The 23,221-nt window shown below is 40.2% G+C and overlaps 1 protein-coding gene across 9 annotated transcripts in view; it reads left to right on the forward strand.

Moving 5' to 3' along the window:
- Positions 1–12,470, forward strand: part of PEX5L (peroxisomal biogenesis factor 5 like) — a 221,894-nt gene extending 209,424 nt beyond the window's left edge. For all 9 annotated transcript variants that reach the window (XM_032340150.1, XM_032340166.1, XM_032340176.1 and 6 more), the window contains 5 exons: positions 1,691–1,761; positions 3,025–3,222; positions 3,869–4,034; positions 4,424–4,581; positions 9,978–12,470. In XM_032340150.1, coding sequence (XP_032196041.1) covers positions 1,691–1,761; positions 3,025–3,222; positions 3,869–4,034; positions 4,424–4,581; positions 9,978–10,182 — 798 coding nt within the window. In that variant the 3' untranslated portion in view covers positions 10,183–12,470. The remainder of the gene's footprint in view (positions 1–1,690; positions 1,762–3,024; positions 3,223–3,868; positions 4,035–4,423; positions 4,582–9,977) is intronic.
- The last annotated feature ends 10,751 nt before the right edge of the window (positions 12,471–23,221 follow it).

Below are 23,221 nucleotides of genomic sequence, written 5' to 3' on the forward strand. Positions count from 1 at the left end.
ATTACTACGTTAAATCCCTGGTATCTCGTTAGTCAAAACATTGACAGTGAAATGAGATTGAACTGAGAATTGGAATGTGAACCGAAATATTGGAATTTTTAAGAAGATACATGGATCACTACAGAAGAGAAAGTCATTATTTTAGTAGAAAACTATAAGCCATCCACCCAAAAGAATATCATCTTACATTTCTAAATGCTATGGTGTTTTCAAGAGTATTATATAATTTGGCACAATAACCCTGGAAGGTTAAAAAAAGACGTATATGTTATTATGTCAGATTCATAAATGAGAGGATTAAGGCACTGGGTAACTAATGTATCCCAAACAAGGACTCAGGGCTTCTGAATCTTGGAGACTCCAAAATTCATATAAAGGACGATCTGTGAACAGTGACAATGACACCATGCTCAAAGGCTAGCAAGAAGCCACTAGAGAGTAATTGTTTCATCAAACTTAAGAAGCATTCTAAGATGTATGGAGGGTGAAATCAACATCAGGGCTTCTCTGTGTATAATTGATAGATATAAAAGAATAACTGATATTTGGAGGGGAAATAATCAGTATTTTCATGAGTTTATATGGCATGGGTAATAAAAACTCAGGATGATAAAGCCAATATAATTTTTACAGCATTTGAGGGTGAGTCTATGTATCGTCATATAGTTTTGATTTCAAAATCTGTAGGTGTAGTTACACATTCCCCAAGCCCCTTTAAAGGGTTTTTAAGAATTGATATACCCCTATACCCAGCAAATTTGAGGACAGTATATGTAATGAGAGGTTTTGTTCATGGGATTGTTCTTGTAATGGTGTGAGAATTATTGTTCTTCTAAATATATAGGGAGAAATTTGTTATACTAAAAACTTTCATTCTAGATAGGAAAAATGTTATCTGCTTGAAGATATTGTCAACATTGTTGACAATAGCAAAGGAAAAATGTTATCTGCTTGAAGATATTGTCAACATTGTTGACAATAGCAAAGGACTGAAACAACCTTACAGTAATAGGTTATTGGTTGAGTCAACAATAGGGTATCTACCCAACAAAATTTAAATTAAAAATTATAAGTGTAAGGATTTTGTAGAAACATGAAAAGTGTTTATGATGCAATATAAAGTATAAGTGTAGGCTATAAAATTATGTATGTATTATATTACATTTTATATGTGCTTTAAGCATTTTAACAGTGATATTAGAGCCATAAACAGATTAGAGTGGAGAGTTTTGTTTTTATTTTCCCTAGTTCCTAAAGTTTCTGTTAGCTCTTATAGTAACAGTCAGACTTGCATCTGTACAAATTTATTTCATTTTGTACATCTTGAGATTCCTTGCTATATAAAGTCCACACTATTCAGCAATATTTCTGGGTTATTTTCCATCCCTTTTCCTCACAAATGCATACTTTCATATAATTATCTTTTGGTTTTAAGGCACCTAATACCGTGAAATGTCAGATACTCAAATGTTTCCATGGGTCACAGGAGAGTAAATACTGAGAATTTGTCAAAATGTCAGAGGATCTTGACCCAGATGTCAGAGGAGCCTTTGAATAAAGAAATGCTTGTGATATTTTTCCCTTTTACAAGACTGTCGAGTCTGAGACAGGTTGTTCTGCATGGAGGGATCTAAAGCACAGGAATGAATCTGCTTCCTCTTGCAATGTTGACCTCAGTTGTTTTTTGTAGGCATGGCAGTTCCTTGGGATAACCCAGGCAGAGAATGAAAACGAACAAGCAGCTATTGTCGCCCTCCAGAGGTAGATGAAGCTAAGTGCAAAATCATGGGCCGGGTCACTTCTGTTTTTGCTGTCCTTTGACCTTTAGGTACATTGTAAAGAATTTGGCCAGGATAAGTGCTGAGATGCCACATTGTACTTAGCTGTAGGAAACAAGAATCTATGAAGAAATAATGTTCCTAAATCGCAGTGTTTTGTCATCCCCAAATCAGCTGACCTTCATTGGCACAAATGTGACTATGTCAAAAGTGGCCATAAACTAGACTCAATACATATATAGTTCCTCTTAACTTCCTAGCCTTCTGCAGCATTTGAAAGTTTTCCTCAGAAGAAACATACTCAAAATAATCTGTGTAATTTTAGCTCCTTGTGTCTACAGAGACTCTCCTGAGAGAGTTTCAGTGACCTACAAGGATAACCACTGAGCCCATGACTAAAGGTCTAGACTGTTTTGGGTGGATGTAGCATCACACTTCACTTAATTAGGGCCCTCTGTGTACCCTGAAAAAATCACCCCTACTAAATCAACTTCCCCTTTCCCTATACAACATACAGTCCCTCTATAATCTCTCCCTAAAGCACTGATGTAGGTACTGTCTAGGGCTCCCTTCTCTAAGTCTTTTCCAGCAACTATCACCTGGGAGCTTGTCAGACCCGCCCAGTCTCAGGCCCACCCCAGGCTGACTGTATTACATCCTCTGCATTTAGCAGATCCCCAGATGATTCTCATGCATCGCCAAGTTTGAAAGGCCCCTGCTAGAGGGTAGTGGAATAGCATGAGGGGGAGCAGCTGTGCCCTGTATAAACCCACATCAGTAGTCTTTTAGAAACACAGGACTCTCCCTCTCCTTTTTAAAACACTGTACAGCCTTTCATCTCTGCTGAATCAAATTTACCTCAAGTCAGTTTGCTTTGTGGATATGATACATTTAATACATCAATAGCAGAGCGGCACTAAAACAATGCTATCTGTCCTCATGAAATGAACTCCTAAGAAATTTTATGCAAGGATTAGCCACCCTTTCTATGGTTGTAAACCATTCATTAAGTTACTGGACCTAGCGCTCATCAAGATGAGTTTTAACCTTCTTAAAAATATACTTAGATCCCAATTTTCACATAAATAAATATGGTATTTTCCAAGGACTTAACATAAACTTAGCCATGCTTTTGCACCCTTTAATTAATAACAACCCCAAATTTTCTAAAGAACTGTTAGACTCTAGCTCAGAAAAAATCTGAAATTGGCTATTTATTTACCTATTTATTTATGCCTTCTTGCAGGTGTTTAGAATTACAGCCCAACAACTTGAAAGCTTTGATGGCCCTGGCGGTGAGTTACACTAACACGGGCCATCAGCAGGATGCCTGTGAGGCTCTAAAGAATTGGATTAAGCAAAACCCAAAGTACAAATACCTTGTGAAGAGCAAGAAGGGATCTCCAGGCCTTACCCGGAGGATGTCCAAGTCTCCAGTTGATAGGTATCCTGCTAATTAAATTACAGTCAGCGGTCAACACCCTGTTACACAATTAGGCACCTTAAGTGTCATTAACAAGCCTCACCAGCAGCAGGAACGCTTGAAGAGCAACTCTGATGACAAAGATTGATGCCGAGACCAGAACCAACAACTGATCACATGATCAAGATTGTAGGCACTCACAGACATTTTGCCAGAGTACCACAATTTAAAGCAAAAGGCTGTGTACATATAATTAACCTAAAATAAATTATAGAATGCACCAAGTTTCATAAAGCCTGAGAACTGGCTATGAGTAAAAATGGAAGTCCTTCCTTCTAGGTGTTTTGTTTCTCTCAGCAATAAATCAGGATGTTAAATTCATTCTCGTGGAGCCCTGTGGTTTTCCACATTTGGCACGCATAGGGTCAATGGAACTGTCCTTGTGAAGACCTTACTTAGCACAGTCTGTTTCTGTGTACAAGGAAATAATTCATGAAAATCAGCAGGTATTTTTTAATGTGCAGTATTAATAGTCCTTCTCATTAAGCAAAGATATTTTAAGCATAATTTTTCCAGTCTGTAATGTTCTCTCGGAACAGAGGACATAATAGTAAATAATATATGTTCAGACTATTTGGAATACACATCTCCACTTTTTCCCTCGTAGCTCTGTTTTGGAAGGAGTTAAGGAATTATATCTGGAAGCTGCCCACCAAAATGGAGATATGATTGATCCAGACCTACAGACAGGCCTGGGGGTACTGTTCCACCTGAGCGGAGAATTTAATAGAGCTATCGATGCATTTAACGCTGCCTTAACTGTTCGGCCAGAGGTAAGTGGACAACAAGAAACCGTAGGGTTCTCTGTTCAATATAAGTTTCTCACAAGCTATACTTTGGACATTTCTGCTACCTCTTATTTCCCTGCATCCAATGGTTAAAGTGATCGGTACTAACAACATGCTACATGGCTGTTAATCCTCAAGTACCTCAAATAGAAACATGAATTGTTCGACAGCATCCAATGGTAGCTGCTCTTGGATGGATGAAAAGTTATTTCACAGAGCGGTCCGTACCATTTTTTGAGTAATTCTCCACCATCATGACCCCTACCCATGAGCCCTGGATAGATGTCTAGCCACCATGCCGCTTCTGCAAGCAATATGGGAATACTCTGTCACTGTGGCTCATGCTGGTTCTTGGCTCGGATTCTTGTCATCAGGATTATTCATTATGGAACCGGTTGGGGGCGACACTGGCGAACGGTGACCGCAGTGAGGAAGCCGTGGAGGCCTACACGCGTGCCCTGGAGATTCAGCCGGGCTTCATCAGATCCAGATACAACCTGGGCATCAGCTGCATCAATCTGGGCGCCTACAGGTGCGGTATGGTGGTAGGCTGAGAACCAGGAGCCACGCTCAGGGCTGAGGTGGACTAACCTGAAAGGCCATTTGCCAGTGAAAATACCTCCTTTTGTAGGAGTAGCCCTCCTCCTCTTGTTAAGGGAACAGCTGAACCATTGCCTTGTGAGGCCTGTTGAAGTGGGAACAGTCGGCTTCGGTGTTTCTCCTCTTTGGAGAGTGGCAATTGCGTAGGGCATCTAGTGAATGAAGATTCTTGGGCCCCTCCCCCTGTGATTTCCAATCAGTCAGCCTGGGTTGGGGCAACTCTTTGAGAAACTTAAACTGCCCAACCCTTCATTTCCCAGGTAAACAAAAAGAGAACCTTGGGGAGGTGAGGCAGGGGCACCCAATAAAATGACTTAAGAAGGTCTAGAGCAGCTTTGGGCAAAGCACAACCAAAAGTCCAGGTTATCTAAAACTACTTTGCCAGTGAAGTAGTTAAAAAAATTTTTTAAAGAAAAAAATCTTTTCTGTAAAACAAATGTTAAATGGTGGGCTTATGGTTTAAAATGTCTTTCTTGTTTTCTCATTCTTCATCATCCGGTCTGTATCCTTCCTACATTCTATTTTTAACTCATCAACAGGAATGAATGATCTTTATTTCTTTTGGGTAAAGAAAGTATAGGTGAGGGATACCTGGGTGGCTCAGTTGGTTTGGTGTCTGTCTTCTGCTCAGGTCATGATCCCAGGGTCCTGGGATCTAGTCCCATGTTGGGCTCCCAACTCAGTGGGGAGTCTGCTTCTCCCTCTCCCTCTGCCCCTCCCCCTGCTCCTGCTCTCTCTCTCTTGCTCGCTCTCATTCTCTATCTCAAATAAATAAATAAAATCTTTTTTAAAAGTATAGGTAATTTTCCCCTTTTTCAACTTCTAAGTAGGTATTACTTTCACAACTGGAAAAAAGAAAACTGTTAGTCTCAAATCCCACAAAAAACATAAACCCTTTCTCTTTCTCAAAAAGAGCCAGGCTGGGGCGCCTGGGTGGCTCAGTGGGTTAAGCCGCTGCCTTCTGTTCGGGTCATGATCTCAGGGTCCTGGGATCGAGTCCCGCATAGGGCTCTCTGCTCAGCAGGGAGCCTCCTTCCTGCTCTCTCTCTGCCTGCCTCTCTGCCTGCTTGTAATCTCTCTCTGTCAAATAAATAAATAAAATCTTCAAAAAAAAAAAAAAAAAGAGCCAGGCTTTTAGAATCAGAAAAGCCTGGGTTCAAATCACAGCTCTGACACTTACTGGTTTCGTGATTCTGAGCCCACACCTTTTAGCCTCAATTTCTTCACCTGCTTTAAAAAAAAAAAAAAAGTGGTAAAATAATATTCAGCCTGCAGGATCGTTGCACAGATTAAATGTAAATTGCCTAAGCACGGAGCAGTAGTGTGCATCTGCTACCATGACTATGACAGTGGCCATCATCAGGAGTAACCCCATCATTATTTATTCAGATAAGTCATCGGAGAGCATCCTTTTGACATCTGAAGAGCCCCTGTTTCTGAACTGCGTTTGGGGACTGTGTCAGGGGCAAACAGTGAGGTTTCAGAAACTGGTTGCTTCATTTATACTAAAAGAATCTTAGAAAGAACATTTAGTCACTGGATTACACCAGTCCTCAAAGGACCTCGCTCAGGTTAAAGCCAGGAATAGCTGAGGGACTCCAGAGCAGCCGGTTTGCTTTATTTTCCGGACATTGCGAAGGGAACCGCGGGAGGCTGGCCTCACAGCAGCCGCACAAAGGGCCCCAGGGCGCCTGCGCGGTCTCCTCCCACCCCAGCTGGCTTAGGCTGACCCTGTCGGGTTCGCATACTAAGTTCATTCCTGCTCTCATCTCACTTTCCTAACCTGATTTTATCTTCACCCCTTCCCAGTCACTTATTTTCTCACTATGTTGTATAAGTACTTGAGGAGATACCTTTGTTTGAAACAAGGGGAAGTGGAAGTAAGTATGTATGTACCTGTAGACATTAAATTCAATTAAAGGAGGCTTTTATAAAGCTTCCAGATGAGTCTTTCTTAACTGGAACTCCTCATTACAGTGTAGAAAACAACACTTGAGAAGTCAATAAAATACTTTCTTGGCAGTCGCAGGTATAAGGCTCAGGAGGGTAACCGTTAGCTGGTGGCCCGGAAGGGTCGTGATAGGTGGAAATGGGCAAATCTACTGAGGGAGAATTTTTAGTCCTCTAGATGAAAGTCACCTGCACAGGAGCAAGTCAGTTTTAGAGTTGCCAAATAACATACAGAATGCCCAGTTAAATTTTAATTTCCAAGATACAGCAAATACACCTTCAGGTAAGTATTTCCCGAATATTGCATGGAACTTGCTCATATTACAGGTAATGAACTGTTTACCTGATATTCAAATTTAACTGTGCATTTATCATCCTTGGTAAATCTGGCAACCTTGACTGCATGACTACTTCAAAGTTTCAAAACATCTCAGCAGAGATTTGTGGGTCTTTTATTGTCATTCCACATGTGGAAAATCTTGTTAAGTACTAAACATTTTGCATTTTTTTTTTCCTGAGGAAAAAAGACCATTGAGTGAGACATCAGCTTTAAATGAATTATGAAAATAAGTTTAACTTGAGGTGTAAGTAGATAGTTAGGAAAAGATAACCCTCCATAGAGATATGACTCAGGAAAAAAGCCCTGAGCTGTTTCATATTCTTTCATATCCACAGGAACCTTGGGACACACCCCTCAAGAACACAGATGTCTGTGTATGTGGCTATATCCCCGGCTGTTTGTCATTGCACATTTTCTATAAAGAGTCAAAGGCAAACCTTTCCCCAGTACTGTATAATTGAAATAATAAGAGGAAATTTTTGGAGAGAAACCTGGGTGTAGCATAAGACCCTACCCCTCTGTCAGTAGGAGCTCCCAGAGAAGAATTTAGGCCAAAGAATCTTCACCTTCTCAAAAGTGAGGACCTCATGGGGTGCCTGTTGGTTTCTGCTCAGGTCATGATCTCAGGATCCTGAGATTGATCCTCGAGTAGGGCTCTGTGCTTAAGACTCCCTCTCCCTCTCTCTCTCTGCCCCTGCCCCACCCACCGCTTGCGCTCTCTCTCTCTCTCTCTCAAATAAATAAATAAATCTTTAAAAAATAAAAAGTACATTTTAAAAAGAGTGAGGACCTCTTTTTAATGAAAACATAGATTACATCCCCTTTGATAATAATTTTTTAGTATTAATATATGGAGGGAAAGATACTATAAAATGAGGAACCCTTTTACTGAATGCATGTTATTAATCAAGACATACACGAACAGCTTACTCACACACATATGTGTGAAACATCTGAAAACTATGCGCACATCTGCATGCACAATCTTCTGAGTCTCCCAAAAGAACTCTGTGTTCCCATGTTGGAGAACAGATTTAGACTCTCTTCATGGGAAAAACCTCACATCGCTCGGTAGGGCTAGCAAGTTAGACCATTCCATTTTTCCCCAGGTCCTTCAGAGACCACTGCCACACTCCTGGGAGCTAGGAGTGGCCTGTGCCTGTGTGAGTTCCAAGATCTTCCTCCCCTGCGTTCTTACAAGCCTAGGATGAGGAGAAGAAAGGGAGTCATTGTCATCTGAGCTGCCGTCCTGTGACAAGGAAGCCAGAAAGGGCCTCCAAAGTAAACTCCACACGTGCATCTCTTTATAAACCCTCTTCTCTCGCTTGATTGCTAACCCTCCCAAAGAGAGAACAATTAGAACCCCACTCCTTTCCATTAGCCAGGTCGCCACGCACAGTGCCACCATCTCCCAATTGCCCTTTACTTCCCGGCGGATCTCATCCTACGGATGAACAAATGCCTGGACCACGTGCACGGACTCAGAAGTCCAGCCTCACTTCAGAGCTTCCTACCAGTTCTCTCTCATGACTACCTCACAGGAGTACATGGGATCAAACGTGCGAGAAGCTTTTAAGGAGAGTGAAGCGGGCACAAATGAAAGCAGTGTCATCACTCTCAGCAGAGCCCAGTTTGTCAGATACAGAACACGTGCTTCCGGTGCCAGGGGTCCTGAGAGGGTAGACCCGGGAGCAAGAGAGCAGCTTGGGCTGGGAGGAGCTGGAAGGCCTGTGGGTAACCTCTGACTCAGACTTCCTGTTCTCAAGACCACCTTATACTTTTAACAGTTACTGAGGACCTCCAGGGGCTTTTCTGTAGATTCTATCGATATTTACCCTATTAGATGTTAAATGGAGAAAAGTTTAAAAGAGGTATTTAAACGTAGGAATTAACCACATGTTAACATTATCTATTTATGAAAAATAACGATTCCCCAAAACAAAAACATGCTCGGTGAGAATAGTGGCATTGTTTTATCATTTTTGCCAGTTTTTTAAAATATCTTGCTTAATAGAGACATTCTGATATCTGCCTCTGCCTTCAATCTATTGGGATTTCACACATCATGTAATCACTGGAAAATTCCATTGAACACTCATGAGAAAATGAGAGCAATGTAAAATAACTTCTGGGGATTATCTTAGAACTGATATTGACCTCATTGACCTTTGGAGTTCCCCAGACCGCACTTGGAGAACTACTGATCTAACTTAATAAGAGCTTTCACATAAATGGATCCAACTGCACCTCCCACAACAAGGTTTTAAAGTGGCTTCTATTCTTCCTATTACACAGTTGGGGAAACTGAGAATTGGAAATATAAGAAAATAGGATTCTAAGCCCAGACACTCTGGTAACAAATCAACTCGGTCCCAGCGACCTCCCCATATTTCTATCACCAATGGGAAAAATTAAACCACTTTGTTCGTTTTATTCCTCTCAAATTATTTATTTTTTTAAGATTTTATTTATTTATTTGTCAGAGAGAGAGCACAAGCAGGAGGAGCAGCAGACAGAGAGAAATGTTGGCTCCCCGCTGAGCAAGGAGTTCCATGCAGGACTCGGGCCCAGGACCCCAGGATCACTACCTGAGGCAAAGGCATACACTTAGCTGACTGAGTCACCCAGGCAGCCCTTAAAACACTTTGTTTCTGAGTAGGGTCAGATGCTTCTTCTTCAACACTTGTTATATAAATCACATTTGCAAATGGATTAAGTCTTTAAATTGTCCCTGAAGGTGGAGAAAAGCAGAAGCATTAATGAGTTAGCAATGGTTTCACTGTTAATCTTTCCGTCCCACAAGACAGTCCTAAAATAAAATTTGCTTTCCTTTTTCTTTCTGATTTCACTATCCTAAACAATGATTCTTTTCACAAAAGAATAATGAGAGAATCAGAAGGTTGTTCACCTGATGATCTAAAGCACCATGGAGGGATGATTTAGCATTTAGGATTAAGAGAAATTAATCCATTTCATTTTGTAAATTGCTAAGTCAAACTTTGTTGCATTTTTACATGTCTATTTTTCTACCCTCTTAGAGAAGCGGTCAGCAATTTTCTCACTGCCCTCAGTTTGCAAAGAAAGAGCAGGAATCAACAGCAGGTCCCTCATCCTGCGATCTCTGGAAATATCTGGGCCGCCCTCAGAATCGCACTCTCTCTGATGGACCAACCGGAACTCTTCCAGGCGGCTAATCTCGGCGACCTGGATGTCCTCCTACGGGCTTTCAACTTGGATCCTTGAAGGAAAAGAAAGCAATTAAAAATAATAAATCCTTGTCTGTGTGATTGTACCGAGAAATGCAAAACTATTTTATTATGAATTCAAAAAAAAAAAAAAAAAAGGACAAACCAGTCGTCCAAAAGGCCATGGTGAGATAACACAAGGGAATTCCTACAGACAATGCCCAGGCTCTGTTCAGATTCAAAAGCACAAAATGTTCTATATAGCGTCAAGGTTGGGCTCAAAAGAAGAACTGAGAGACACAAAGACAAACCAAGATGAAATAACGGTGTGTGAATACTCTTCCCGACCTGCAAGCATACTCAAAACATGTCCTGTGGGGGGTTTTGTCCCCATTCGCAGCCGATACATATCTAAGGAACTTGCTCATGGGACACGTGGAGAAAGGAAGCACTGCCTCTGATCAGGGAATTCTGACTGTTTCTGAACTATCCCCCGCAACTCTCCCTTTTACAACATAGATAGTTCGGGTCAAGGTGCATGCACATATATTAACTCTTGACTAAAGAGAGGCGTTGCTTAAACCTGTTCCAATTTTAACTTTTACTGTAGCCCTTCGATTCCAGAGAGGGAGCTTTGCTGGCAAAAGCGGTTTTTGCACTAGAAATTTTTGCTGTTCCCAATCAAAACTTTTCTGGGACTGTATATATGCACTTTAATATCTTATTTATGCCTTGCTGGAGTTTTGTTTCGTTGCTCCAATTTTTAACTTAGGGGTGAAAGACTTGAGAACTCGGCCTTGCTAGATCAATGGACCAAATAAAAATTCCTGAAAATAGTTTTTCATAGTGTAGAGTTTTGAAGGAGTTTTTCTTAAAGCAGGTATGACATAGGGTGTAAATAGGTCAAACAGATTTTACTCACATGCTTTTCTGGGACTGTATGAACTTAAGCAAAGGAAGACGTACCGTCCCGTCATGCATTCTCTGCAGGGAGGAATTTTGATGATAACGTGATTTCTATAGACTTAACATTAACTTGCTTAAATGTCATATTTTACTTGCTTTCTAACTGCCCTGCACACCAATATATTCCTTTTAAACCATTAATATTTTAAATAGTATTTCGTAAGAGTGATACATTTTTTCCCTAAAAATTAAGTGTTTTCTTAGTTCCATAATAATCTGCACTGCACAGCCTTTTGCATTCTAAGTGATAGAAGATCAATATTTTCTAGCTCAATCTCACTGAATGTCAGAGGTTTACTATGAAAGATGCATGCCTTTTGGCTCTCATTTTGAATATTTATCAAGTATCAGGAATTTTCTGTTGGTGGTGGTTTTATTTAATTGACACATTCTGCTCACTTCTTAGTGGTGTGGTGTGCCTGTTGGGGCTTGGTGATTATTTGGAATGACATCATTTTTTAAAGAATTAAAAAAGTTGTTTGCAAAATGCTAACCAAAATATAGTATTGCCAGTGTCCAATTCTAGCAACTGGTCCTGGTAAGTGGTCCCATTCTTCTTTGTCTTTTCTCCTTCCTTCCTCCAGAATCTTCCCCAAAGCAATCCAATCGCAATTTTTTCCTCACGTTCTTTGGTTAATAGTAGCTGGTTGCTCTCACGATGATAGTTACCAAGCAAACAGCATTTGAGTCAAGACAGTTTAATTGACTGGGGAGTTAGCTTCTCCTGAGGGGAAAAGTGCAGGTAGAAATCCTCTCCTCTGTTACCTCAGAAGTCCCTCCGCTAGGAAGGGGCCTCAAGGAACCACAAAACCACAATTCCTTGAGGTTTATGTACATTATAACAACAGAGAGTTTTTTAAAGCTTATAAGGACAAAGAGTTTATCAAGTTTATAAGGACAAAAGAGTTGAGGGCCCAATAGTGTGCCAAGCTTTTGTCTTTCTTGTTGAAGCTCACTAGGGCAAAGGTGGTGCCCCCAGCTGGACAGCAAGAGACAGAGACAGTAAGGCATTTCACCATTGGGCAGTAGTGACAACCCAGTCTTTGCATACTTCCCTCCAGTCTCAGAAGCAAACAAAGCTGAACAAAATTTTCAAGAATATTGTTTAGAATTTTAGAATCTTAAAATTCAGTCTAGGAAGGACTTCGGGGCCAGCCTCCAAGTTCATGGCAGCTGGCTGCTTAGATATCCCCAATAGAAGAGCATCCATTCTCTGCGCATTCACTGGCTGGCAAGCTGGTTTGCATCCATCCTTGTCCACTAGGAGCCTCTGAACACAGGATTCAAACACAGGTTTCTGTTATGATGTCGTTCTACACTTTCAACAGAAACTGAATTTGCAATATTAACATGATGACATCAGTTAACAGTTTAAAGCCTAACTATGTGTGAATACTCTTCCCGACCTGCAAGCATACTCAAAACATGTCCTGTGGGGGGTGCAGGATACTTTAATTTGATTGTTGTTAAGTGGTGGAAAATTTTGCAGCCCAAGTTGTATTTTGCTGTCAGAATACAAAGTGACTTCAGAGGAGAGTAGATAATTTTCCATTCCCATCATAATGTGATAATTTGCAGAACATTCAATAGGACTTTCTCCAGTATATCTAGAATCTATCAGAACCAAGATTTTCATAGTGGTTGCCTCTCAGGAAGTGCAGAACTCTTACCCAAGACATTTTTCAACGATATTTTTAAATAAAATTAAGTAAAAACAGTTACTAAAAAACAAGTGAAAGTTTATAGAAATCAGAGCACCACCAAAAATTAGTAAGATGATAGAACAGTCTTTATTGTATACATTGTTAAGTATACACACATTCTTTTAAGGCAGAACTGTTTTGGGTATCTTACCCTGGTGGTTTGAAATTGACATTTAAATTACTTCTTTCCATTTCAAAGGGCAAGGTGTCCTTGTTGCCTTTCTGAGGGACCTGGAAAGGCTTTGAGTTTCTTTTTTCTTGTCTTACTGAATATGTAAGCAAGCCTATGATGCCTTAGAGGATACTACTGTTTTACTGGAATGGCTGTTCAGATGCTTAGATGTATCTTTTAAGAACTGAAAGCCATTGCTGAATTTCAAAATATGTTATAGTTATGTCTAGGGGGCTGTTTCCACATGTTGCTGTACCTGAACAGTGGGGAAGAGGTAGAAGAATAAGGAAGAGAAAGAGCAAAGCCCCTTACTGGGCCCATCACACTGAATCATCATTCCCTTTGCTTTCTCTGAAGATAGTTCCCCATGACTCCTAGAAAAAGAGACAGCTCTAGTCCACCAGGAAACTTTAACAGAAAACTAGCAGCTGTGCTTTCTCAGCCAATCTGCATTTCAACTGGAATGGCCAATTAGTGATACTTAACCAGGCTGGAATGTCTAGGACACACTCACATTCAGAATTTTATGCCACTCTTCTTCTTTACTGTAAAGAGAACTATTGTGTTGAATCTTGGGTCCATGTTTAGGAACTTAAACTAGATAAATCTTTCTAGAACATTCTTGCTATACAAGCAAGACTTGAACCAAACTATAGCTAACCCAACATATAACAGGAGCTCCTAAGCTCTGTTCCCTATCCTTTATCCGTGAGTTCTTTGGGGATAGAAAAAGAAAACAAGATGGTCATTTTGTGTCCCTTCCTCATTTGCCCCTGAATCAGTTCTACAAGACTGGACTGTACTTTAAGTTCATTGTTGCTGTTGTTTTACACCTTGAAATGATTCTGAAAGCATTCTAGAAACAGAAGGCTTAATTCGTGTGCCATCTTTTCCAAGGCCTCATATTTTAGAAATTGTTAAACCTGAACACACATGATTTCAACTTTGTAAAATAATTGCAAATTCATTCCCTTTCTAGATTTCATTGCACATTTTCCCTGTCATCTCAGTATTTATAGAACGGGTTGAAATTAAACTGTTTTGAACTAAGAAGTAGATACATATATTTTTTTAAAGAGTGTTCATAGATGAACTCTGGCATAAGGTTTGTAAAAAGGCAATTTTTAAAAAATAAAACATATAACCTCAGGTACAAAATAACGCATGCATTAGTACTTGCAAATCTGCCTATTCAAATATTAACCAAAGCATGCAAGATAAACTCTACTGAATGTAAATTTATCCAGTGCATGATTAAGTCTCATAGGTTAGCTTATTTTTCCTGGCTTCCAAACAAGGAAGCATTTTCATGAACTTTGTGTTAAAGTTGTACTATTTGAGTTTAATATCTTATCCTCGAGATTGTTTGCTACCACACTGAACTTTACAGATATTCACACGTCTGGCGAATGCAGTGCTGCCGCCAGTGCCAAATGAATCTACTGAGAAATCCAGGTACTTAAACATTTAAACAATTTTTAAAAAACCAGTTGAGGCACAACAGATCCAAAACTCCAACAAAGTCCATATGTCTGAATGCTACCATACAAAAGTATGTTGATTGCCTCCATAGAACCCATTTGGGTTCTAAATTCTGAATAGTGCATTTCAAATATTTTCTGAAATTCAGGAAGTTAGAAATACTGACATTCTAAAAAGGGTGGGGAGTCAGGGTCATGTCAGGCACATGAAAACCATCATAAGGCAAAGTGGACAGGGGAACTTAATTTCCACAAATGTTAAGCAGTGTGTGTAGGGTGTTGCACCCTTGTCCTCAACATGGCCCCATTTCTATGACAAATCAGTGAACTATGTCTAAAAACACTGAAATTCAGGGATGATGAGGTGATTTCATGGTCACTCAGAACCAACTTGGAAGTCCTCTCACTGCTTTTTTCTGTAACCCTTGTTTTATGAAAAAAATATGGACAAGAAGACCAGAGAATGGAGGGAGCAAAACTCAGTAGGACAAACTTCTGTTAGTAACAGCTTTGTCACCATCCCATATACCCCCAAACACAGACATGTAAGCTCAAAGACAGAAATCCTCAAACGTGCAGCAAAGACTCTCGTGTGGAGGCATTAAACAGTTAAGAGGAGAAAACCCGGAAAACTAAAGTGTGAGGTTAACCCAACTCTCATGTGGTATTTTGCCTTGAATAAGGTTTCCACTACCGGCAACCTCTGCAGAAATACCAAAATAACGCACTCTGGAGACAAGTGTCCCAATCCCAGAACTGTGTTCTCAGGACCTTCTCTACAAGAGAAAAACAACTTGCAATGAGCAGAGTGTGATAGCAAAACCCTGCTATGGTTTTTAGCTCATGGGGACACTTTTAGAAACCTGCATTCAAAACAATATTAAGATGAAAAAAAGGAACAGCAGGCAGTTCGTTGCTCAACAATAAAATGTTGTCTTTTTTTTTTTGTTCGAATTTCCAGGAGAGGGGAAATGATATGACCAAAAATAGAAAAAAATGGTAAGAAATACACATATGCACTCAACTAGGTAGTCTGACATTTTCACTGGGAGATATAAAAATTTTGCATAGATACCATAAAAGAATTGTGCAATGTGAGAAATGTTCATGATTGAATATATTGCCAATATCTAAAGGAAATAAAGCAAATCTAAATTTACCGACATCCTTTCGGTTTCCCACGTATCACCTCACTGAAACCCTCTTCAACTTTCATTGCCCAGATTTGTTTACATTGGTTGAAAAAAAAAAAACCTGATTAATTTAATAAACTTTTTACAAACTATAACAAGCATTTATTAACTATTTAGAAAAGATGTTTCTATATATTTTGTATATCTATGAATATTGCATATCTAGTCTAATCTAAAGATATTGAGACAAATTCTTCTGTGATGCTTCTTTATGCTCAATAATGTTTAAAATCTTGGGATTTCATTTTTAAGTTAAAATAGGTAACAAACATAAAATTTAACTTTAAATGTTTACATTGAGTTTTTAAATTAAAACCAACCCAAATTAAGTTACCTATAGTAAATTAATGACAATGGGGTGGGGGCATAAAAGTTATGGGCATATTATGTGATAATGTATCTGTGTAGTTAGTGAAATATTATGTATCATAGCACAACTCTGTTGGATATTAAGGCTTCATCTTAGTATTTCCTTGCATTGCTCTTTGAAATAAAACTACTACCATAAAAACAACCTCTTATCATATTGATGTGTTTAATTTAATCTACTCCTTTGTCTTATAATTTACAAAGTACCAAGATTAAGGTAGTATTTTTGTACTATTATTGGAAGCATGCCTTCCCTTTTTCACATTACTAAACTGTATTTATATTTGTGCAATTTTAAACTATGTTTTCAAATAAACTTTGTCTGTGGCTTCAAGGTCTTTTGAGAAATCTTTCAAAATGGGATTTGGGGATCAGAACTGCTTCAAATCAAAATTAATCCAATTTGTACTATAGGTTTAAAAAAAAAGTCTTTTATTGAATATCACCACATATGATTTTGCATGAGTTATCTGGAAATTAAGAATGCATTTTTACATATAAAACCAAAATTTTAAATCTCCCTCCTTTGTTAATTTTTTAAGAGTAAAATATTTAACCTGAAATTGGACTTCGTGATTTTTTTTAGAATAAAAAGTATTAAAATATATTTGTTTTAGGATCTGGGTTTTTTTTTCTCTTTTTTTCTTTTCTTTTTTCTTTTAATCAGTCAATAAATATTTAAGGTTCTACTACATGCACGTACTGGTTCTGATATAGGTTAGTGGTAAGTAAATCAAATCAGACTTGCCCTTGAAAGATTAGATTTCTGTGAGGGATCAACAAATGCTTTAACAAATAAGAATGTCCTGTGCCAAAAAGAGCTAGAAGAACAAGGCAAATAAGGTATTATGAGAGATACTGGTGGCTCCTTTATCTGTAGATGATCAGAAAAGCTTTCTCCCAAGGTGACATTTGGGCTGAGCTTTGAACAAGAAACCAACCAAGTGGAACAAACATTCTTGGCAGAGCCAAGAGCTAGCATACAGTACCAAGGCAGGAAGGAGCTTGGTGTGTGTTCAGGGAGAAGGGAGTCCAAGGCAGGGGGCAGGGGCTGGGATCTGAGAGACTAAGAGGTACCCTGGCAAAGGCAGAGATTGTTGGTGGCCTTTCCAGAGCACATAAAGTGTGGATTTGCCTCCAAGCACACAGGAGGGAAACCCTTGAGACGGAAATTTCTGTTTCCAAAATGTTTACTAGCGAAGGCCATGAGTGGTCGTCGGACTGATGACGCAGGGAACACGTTTGGGTGAAGAGAGCTGCAGAGGGAGCCTGAGCACCCCCTTCTCCCTCCACACTGTCCCCTCTTGGTAGAAGTCAGCACTGAAGCTGGTGGAAGTTCGTTTTTTCCTCTATAAAAATCAAGCTGTTTGTCTGTCTTTCCTGCTTCACTATTATTTCTACCCAGTGGTGAATTGTAACGCCTCTCCCCACCCCTTGTGTAACTCAGACCTTTCTTACTTCTCTTACCCCTTTTTTTTTTTAAATTAATTTTTTATTTTTTATAAACATATATTTTTATCCCCAGGGGTACAGGTCTGTGAATCACCAGGTTTACACACTTCACAGCACTCACCAAAGCACATACCCTCCCCAATGTCCATAATCCCACCCCCTTCTCCCAAACCCCCTCCCCCCAGCAACCCTCAGTTTGTTTTGTGAGATTGAGTCTCTTACCCCTTTTTAAATGAGAATCACATTAATTTCCTCAAAACAGCTGCTTCACTCCATGTATATACATAAAAGCAGCCCAAAGTTTGGAGTGTTCTTTACATTTCTTTAAAACCTTCCTTCCGGTAATGCCTTTTACCTGTGCAGCATTTTGGGGCTCCCAAGGACTTACCCATTTTTGTCTTTACTTCTACCTCATATTAAATATTGCTGCCTGGTAATCATCTTTGTGAATCAGCACTTTGGGAACGGACGGTTGATTTTAGTATTTTGCTCTGTGGAACTAAACCACTTTATTCTGAGCAGGCCCTCTGCTTGGGCTTAGAAGGGTAGAGACCAGGCAGGTCAATCTTTCAGCCCAAGTTCCTTGAGATGAAAAAAGAAAGGAAGCTAACATTTATTGAAACCTACCATGTGGCAGATCCCTAGGCCATTGTTTCTACTATGCCATTTTAACCCTGAGGTGCACTCAGGTCCTCTGCTTTTCCCCTACTATGTTTCCAGGCCATAATTAATATTACTGCAAATGATGAGCGTAAGAGCAAAAACTGTGCCAGGTGAAAAAAAATCAATGTCTTACAGATTAAGAACTGACTAAAGATCACATCTACTATTAAAAACTGCAAAAATTAACCCAGGAAAGGTAGGCTTGAGAGAAATTACCAAGACGATGACTATGAGTGCTCATAGTAAAATCTGCTATTGATTTTAAAAATGACCAAAGAACAAAATTAAGAGTTGCAAAATTTGACCTGGTAAAGGCGGACCCGGTGGAAATAATGACAGGAAAAGGGAATCTGCAATAGCAAAAGTTTTAATAGGGAAAATCTGATGAAGACCAAAAGCTGATGACTCAGACTTCCCTCATAAGATTTACAGAATTGATACCAATTACACTAATTTCATTAAAATAGAAAGGAAAATATAACAGCCTAGAGAGAATTCAACTCAATCACTATTTCACACTTTTTCTTCTCTCCTCAAACTTCCTACCTCTCCCATTCATGTTCCCTCCAAGCTGAGGATCTCACTTCTTACTTCCCTGAGCAAATTAAAGCAGGTAGGACAGAACTCTCAGACTCTCAGCACTCCCGTCTCTTCACAGCCACAGCTGCACTCCTGTCTCTGCCTTCCTCCTGTCCCCACAGACAGGCTCCCCAGCCCCTGCCTGTCCAAAGTCAGCTCCCACTGGGCACCGGAATCCATCACCTCTTCCTGCTCAAGGGAGAGCAAACAGTGATTCTTATCTTTCCACCCTACATCTTCCTGTCAGGCACCACCATTTCTTTCCTTCTCTTTGTAGCAAAATTCCTCAGAGTTGTTTGCATTCACCTTCTGCAATGGCCTCCAAGTAGACCAATCTTGCAGTCAACTCATCTGACTTAACCTATCATCATTATTTGATATTTGATAATTTTTGCCTCTTTAAGACACCGTCTTCCCTTGGCTTCCACTTCCAGGCACAGATCTCTTGGTTTTCGTCCCCCTTGGTATTCACGCCTCTCAGTCTCCTTTGCTGGCTCATCTTCTCCTTGACCTCTTATATTGAGAGACTCAGTCCCTGGACCAATTCTTTTTCTTGTCTCCCTCCATTGGTAATTAGACTCAGTCCCTGGTTTAAATGCCATCTAGCTACCAACAACTCCCAATTTTATATCTTCAGTCCAGACTTCCCTCTCAAAATCCAGACTTATATATCCAGCTTCCCACTCGACACCAACCATGGAGGTCTAATAGGCATTTCCCCAAATATACTTGTGATCATCTTTTCCCATCACCACCCTCCAATCCCACCAAGCCTTCCCTATCTTTGTTGATTGCAACTACATTCTTCAGTTGCTCAGAGCAAAAATTTTGAGGTCTCACTCCCTCACATGCCACATCCTGCCCATCAAGAAACCCTACTGGCTTTATTTTCACATGTATCCAGAATCTAACCATCCTTGCTAACTCTGCTGCTACCACCCCATCCATGTGAGCCATCATCCCATCCGACCTTTTATCCTTGCCCTCCTGTCATCTGCTCCAGACAAAAACCAACCTCCTAGAACTTGAGTCAGATCAGATTAGTGCTCTGCTCAAGACCATGTAATGATTCCTGATGGCATTCTAGAGTCAAGCCCTTCCAATGGCCTCCTGGCTCAGACAATCTGGCCTCTCTCCAAACTCCTTTCTCACTACTCTTCCCTTGGTTTTCTTCTCTCAAACCACACTGGTCCCCTTGCTGCTTCTCTGACATAATAGGTATGCTCCCCCACCCCGGAGCCTCTGCTCCAGTGTGTCCCTGTGCCAGGCATATCTTTCCCCCAAATACCCATTTAGATGACTCCTCCACCTTCTTCGAGTCTTGGTTCAAATCTCACCACCAGATGATGCCTTCAGAGAGTACCCTATTTAGTACCACAGTCTGCACCTCCCACCCCCCTTCTGCTGTTCCTTTTTTCCATAGCACGTAATACCTTTTAACATATTATATAAGCTACTTATTCCTTGTTTAGTGTCTAGCTTTCCCTGTTAGAAAATAAACTCAACAAGGGCAAAGAGTCATGTCTACTTTGCTTACTGATACGTTCAAAGAAAAACAAGGCCTGGCATATAGATGTTTAATATGTATTGAATGATGAACCATGCTATATAGATTAACAAAATAAACTGGATTAATAAAATTAGTAAAATCCTTTGGGGAAAAAAGTCATTGATGTTGGTATAATTCTGATTCTTTAAAAAAAAAAAATTTCTAGTCTGAAACAAAGGGTCAATCCTCCCTCCATAGGGTCAAAGTGCGATGGGGTTAAAATAGTGGCATAAACTAGCACAGTAAAAATATCCTGTGCCACCAGACTGTCAGATGTTTTACATAACTCCTTTCACATTTTTATCATGCCTACTGCATAGATGCCCAGATTATGTTTCAGGATATTAAGTGCTTAACAAAGTCACATAACTAGTCTGGGCTAGAAACAGGACTTGAAGGCAAGTCTCTTTGCCTCCGCTCTTGCCATTTTATCACCCTGCCCCCTACCGCACCAAAAGACTCTTCCTAGTAAGTTTTTAAATACTTGGTTGCATGAGGATGAGAATAACTCATTGCTTTCCTATTCGATTTCCCCACTATAAATGGTTTATCACTGACCACATTAAACAAGCAGGACCTTAGGTTCAAACAGGGCACACACACACTGGTAAGCACTTCCATTGGGCATAATGGGACATAGCCAGTGAATGTAAGCAGCAGCTGACTCGCAGACATTGTCCTAAAAACTTTATAGTTCTTGAGTCAGAGGAAATCCCCCATCCTCATCATTTCCTTCTTCTCTTCTCACCCAAACATTACGGCACCATGCTGATGCTGGTCATTGTCCTGGGATTTTTTAAAAATATGTAGATTGATTCCTTAAAAAAATTTAAGTATTGCATGGACATTTTTAAGTAGTAATAAGCGTAGCCTATAAGGTAGGCAAAATAATGCCTCCTCCATGATGTCCACACCTTAATGCCCCAAACCAGTGAATATTAACCTTACATGTCAAAAAAAAAAAAAAAAACATTGTAGATGTGATTAATTTAAGGATCCTGAAGTAGGAAGATTATTCTGGACTATCTGGGTGGACCCCATGTAATCAAAAAATCCTTTTAAGAGGGAGTAGGAGAGCCAGTCAGAGGGTCTATGACAATGAAAGCAGACACTAAGTAATGTCCATGTTGTTAGGACACCACAAGCCAAAGAAGGAGAATAGCTTCCAGAAGCTGGAAAAGGCAAGGAATGGATTCTCACATGGAGCTTCCTTGCCACTACTGAGGTTTTAACTCTGTAAGACCCATTTTCAGACATCTCACCTAACATGCTCCTTTGAGCCACTAAAATTATGACCATTTGTTACAGCAGCAACAGGAAACTCATACACCCTACAAACATGATGCCACGGAAATGCTGAAATCCCTTGGTGCAATCAGTATTGAGTGTGCTTGCCCCTACATTAGGGAAGCTACCAAAAACTGAGTCAGAGAACCACAGAAGGCTCCCAACTGACTCCAGTATTCAACTGTACACCCAGTAGAGAAAGTCTAAAAGACATCAGACTCTTCCCCACTGCGGTCCCTTCCACCCCCAAGAAGTAACGTCTTCCATCATTGCTGATATTCCACTACTGATGGGAATGAGGCGGCCCTGGTGCCCATAGAAAGAAACCCTAAAAAGAAATAAAATTAGTCACTGTCTCAAGTTACCTGTTCCACTGATGGATGAGAACCTGAAAAGGGCAGAATCAGTTTACTTGACATTTTGCAAAAGAAAAAAGAGCCGTAAAGGGACCTCAGATTGTGAGAATAGCCTTTAATTTAAAACAACTGAAGCAATAAATCATCCATCTCTCTTTCCATCACAGGCAATGCTCTCCCCAAACAGTTGAGATATTTTAACAACAACTGTGACTAGTGCAAAATAAAATAAATACAAACTCTTTCAGGAGCCAGCATCAAAATCTGCTGGGCAGGTGGGCGCAGGCGACAGGCTCAGCCTCTGCCAAGGCCGACAGGAGTGGCAAGATCTACACCGTATGTCAACACACCCAGTTCGGAACAGACCAGACAATACCTGGGGGAGGGGAGACCACAAGAGGATGTTGCCTAAAGTGAAGCAAATATGCCCAACACTCTCCTGTTGCCAACATCCTTGGCATGTGGAAGATGCTGGAAAAACGAGTGCAAAGTTAGCAGCTTCTATGCAAAGCTGAAGGAATGAGGTTTGGGGTTCATTTGTTTCTGTTTTTTAAGTGGAGTCTTATACATACTGATTTTGACACAGGGAAATCTTCTGCTTTCCAGAAGGCATTCTGTGTCTCTCACAGGGCTCCTGACTCCAGCAAAAGTATGTACATTGTTTCTGTCTATCTGGATGCTTGGGAGAAGGACCTTCCACATGGAGCACCTCACTGCCTAACCCACACCATCTACAGTCCAGAACAGTGCTGTCCAAGTGCAAAGCAAGCCACAGCATTTTGGGGTAGCCAGATTTTTAAAAAATCAAAAGTGAAATCTAATAATGCCTTATTTATCTAAAATATTATCATGTAAAAAACATAAAATATGGATGAAATATTTTATTTTCCCTTTTTTTGGTACCAAGCCTTGAAAGTCTGGTGTGTTTTTGGTTTTTTTGTTTTTGTTTTTGTTTTGTTTTTGTTTTTTTTACGTGAACAGCACAAATTCAATTTGGACAAGCCCAATTTCAAGAGGTCATGAGCCACACATAGCTACTGATGACTGCACCAAATAGCACAGACCTGGAGAGGTTTAATACGATCTCTTTCAAGACATTTACAGAGTAGGGAATCTTCACTGTACTGGGTAGGTGCTCTTATACCCCGGCTTAAGAGTACGGAATCTTACTCTGTAACCTATGATGCATGACCTAGGTGATGGGTACAATCACATTTCATCTGAGCCTTTCCCCTAGTCCTTCTCGTCACCTGCCACCTCCCCAGGACTCCATAGGTAATGCGATTTAGCAACAGTAATGCCTACAAGAGGAAAGGTATCCTTTCTG

Source organism: Mustela erminea, chromosome 1 (genome assembly GCF_009829155.1).
Source record: "Mustela erminea isolate mMusErm1 chromosome 1, mMusErm1.Pri, whole genome shotgun sequence".
In the NCBI taxonomy this organism is placed as follows: Eukaryota; Metazoa; Chordata; class Mammalia; order Carnivora; family Mustelidae; genus Mustela; species Mustela erminea.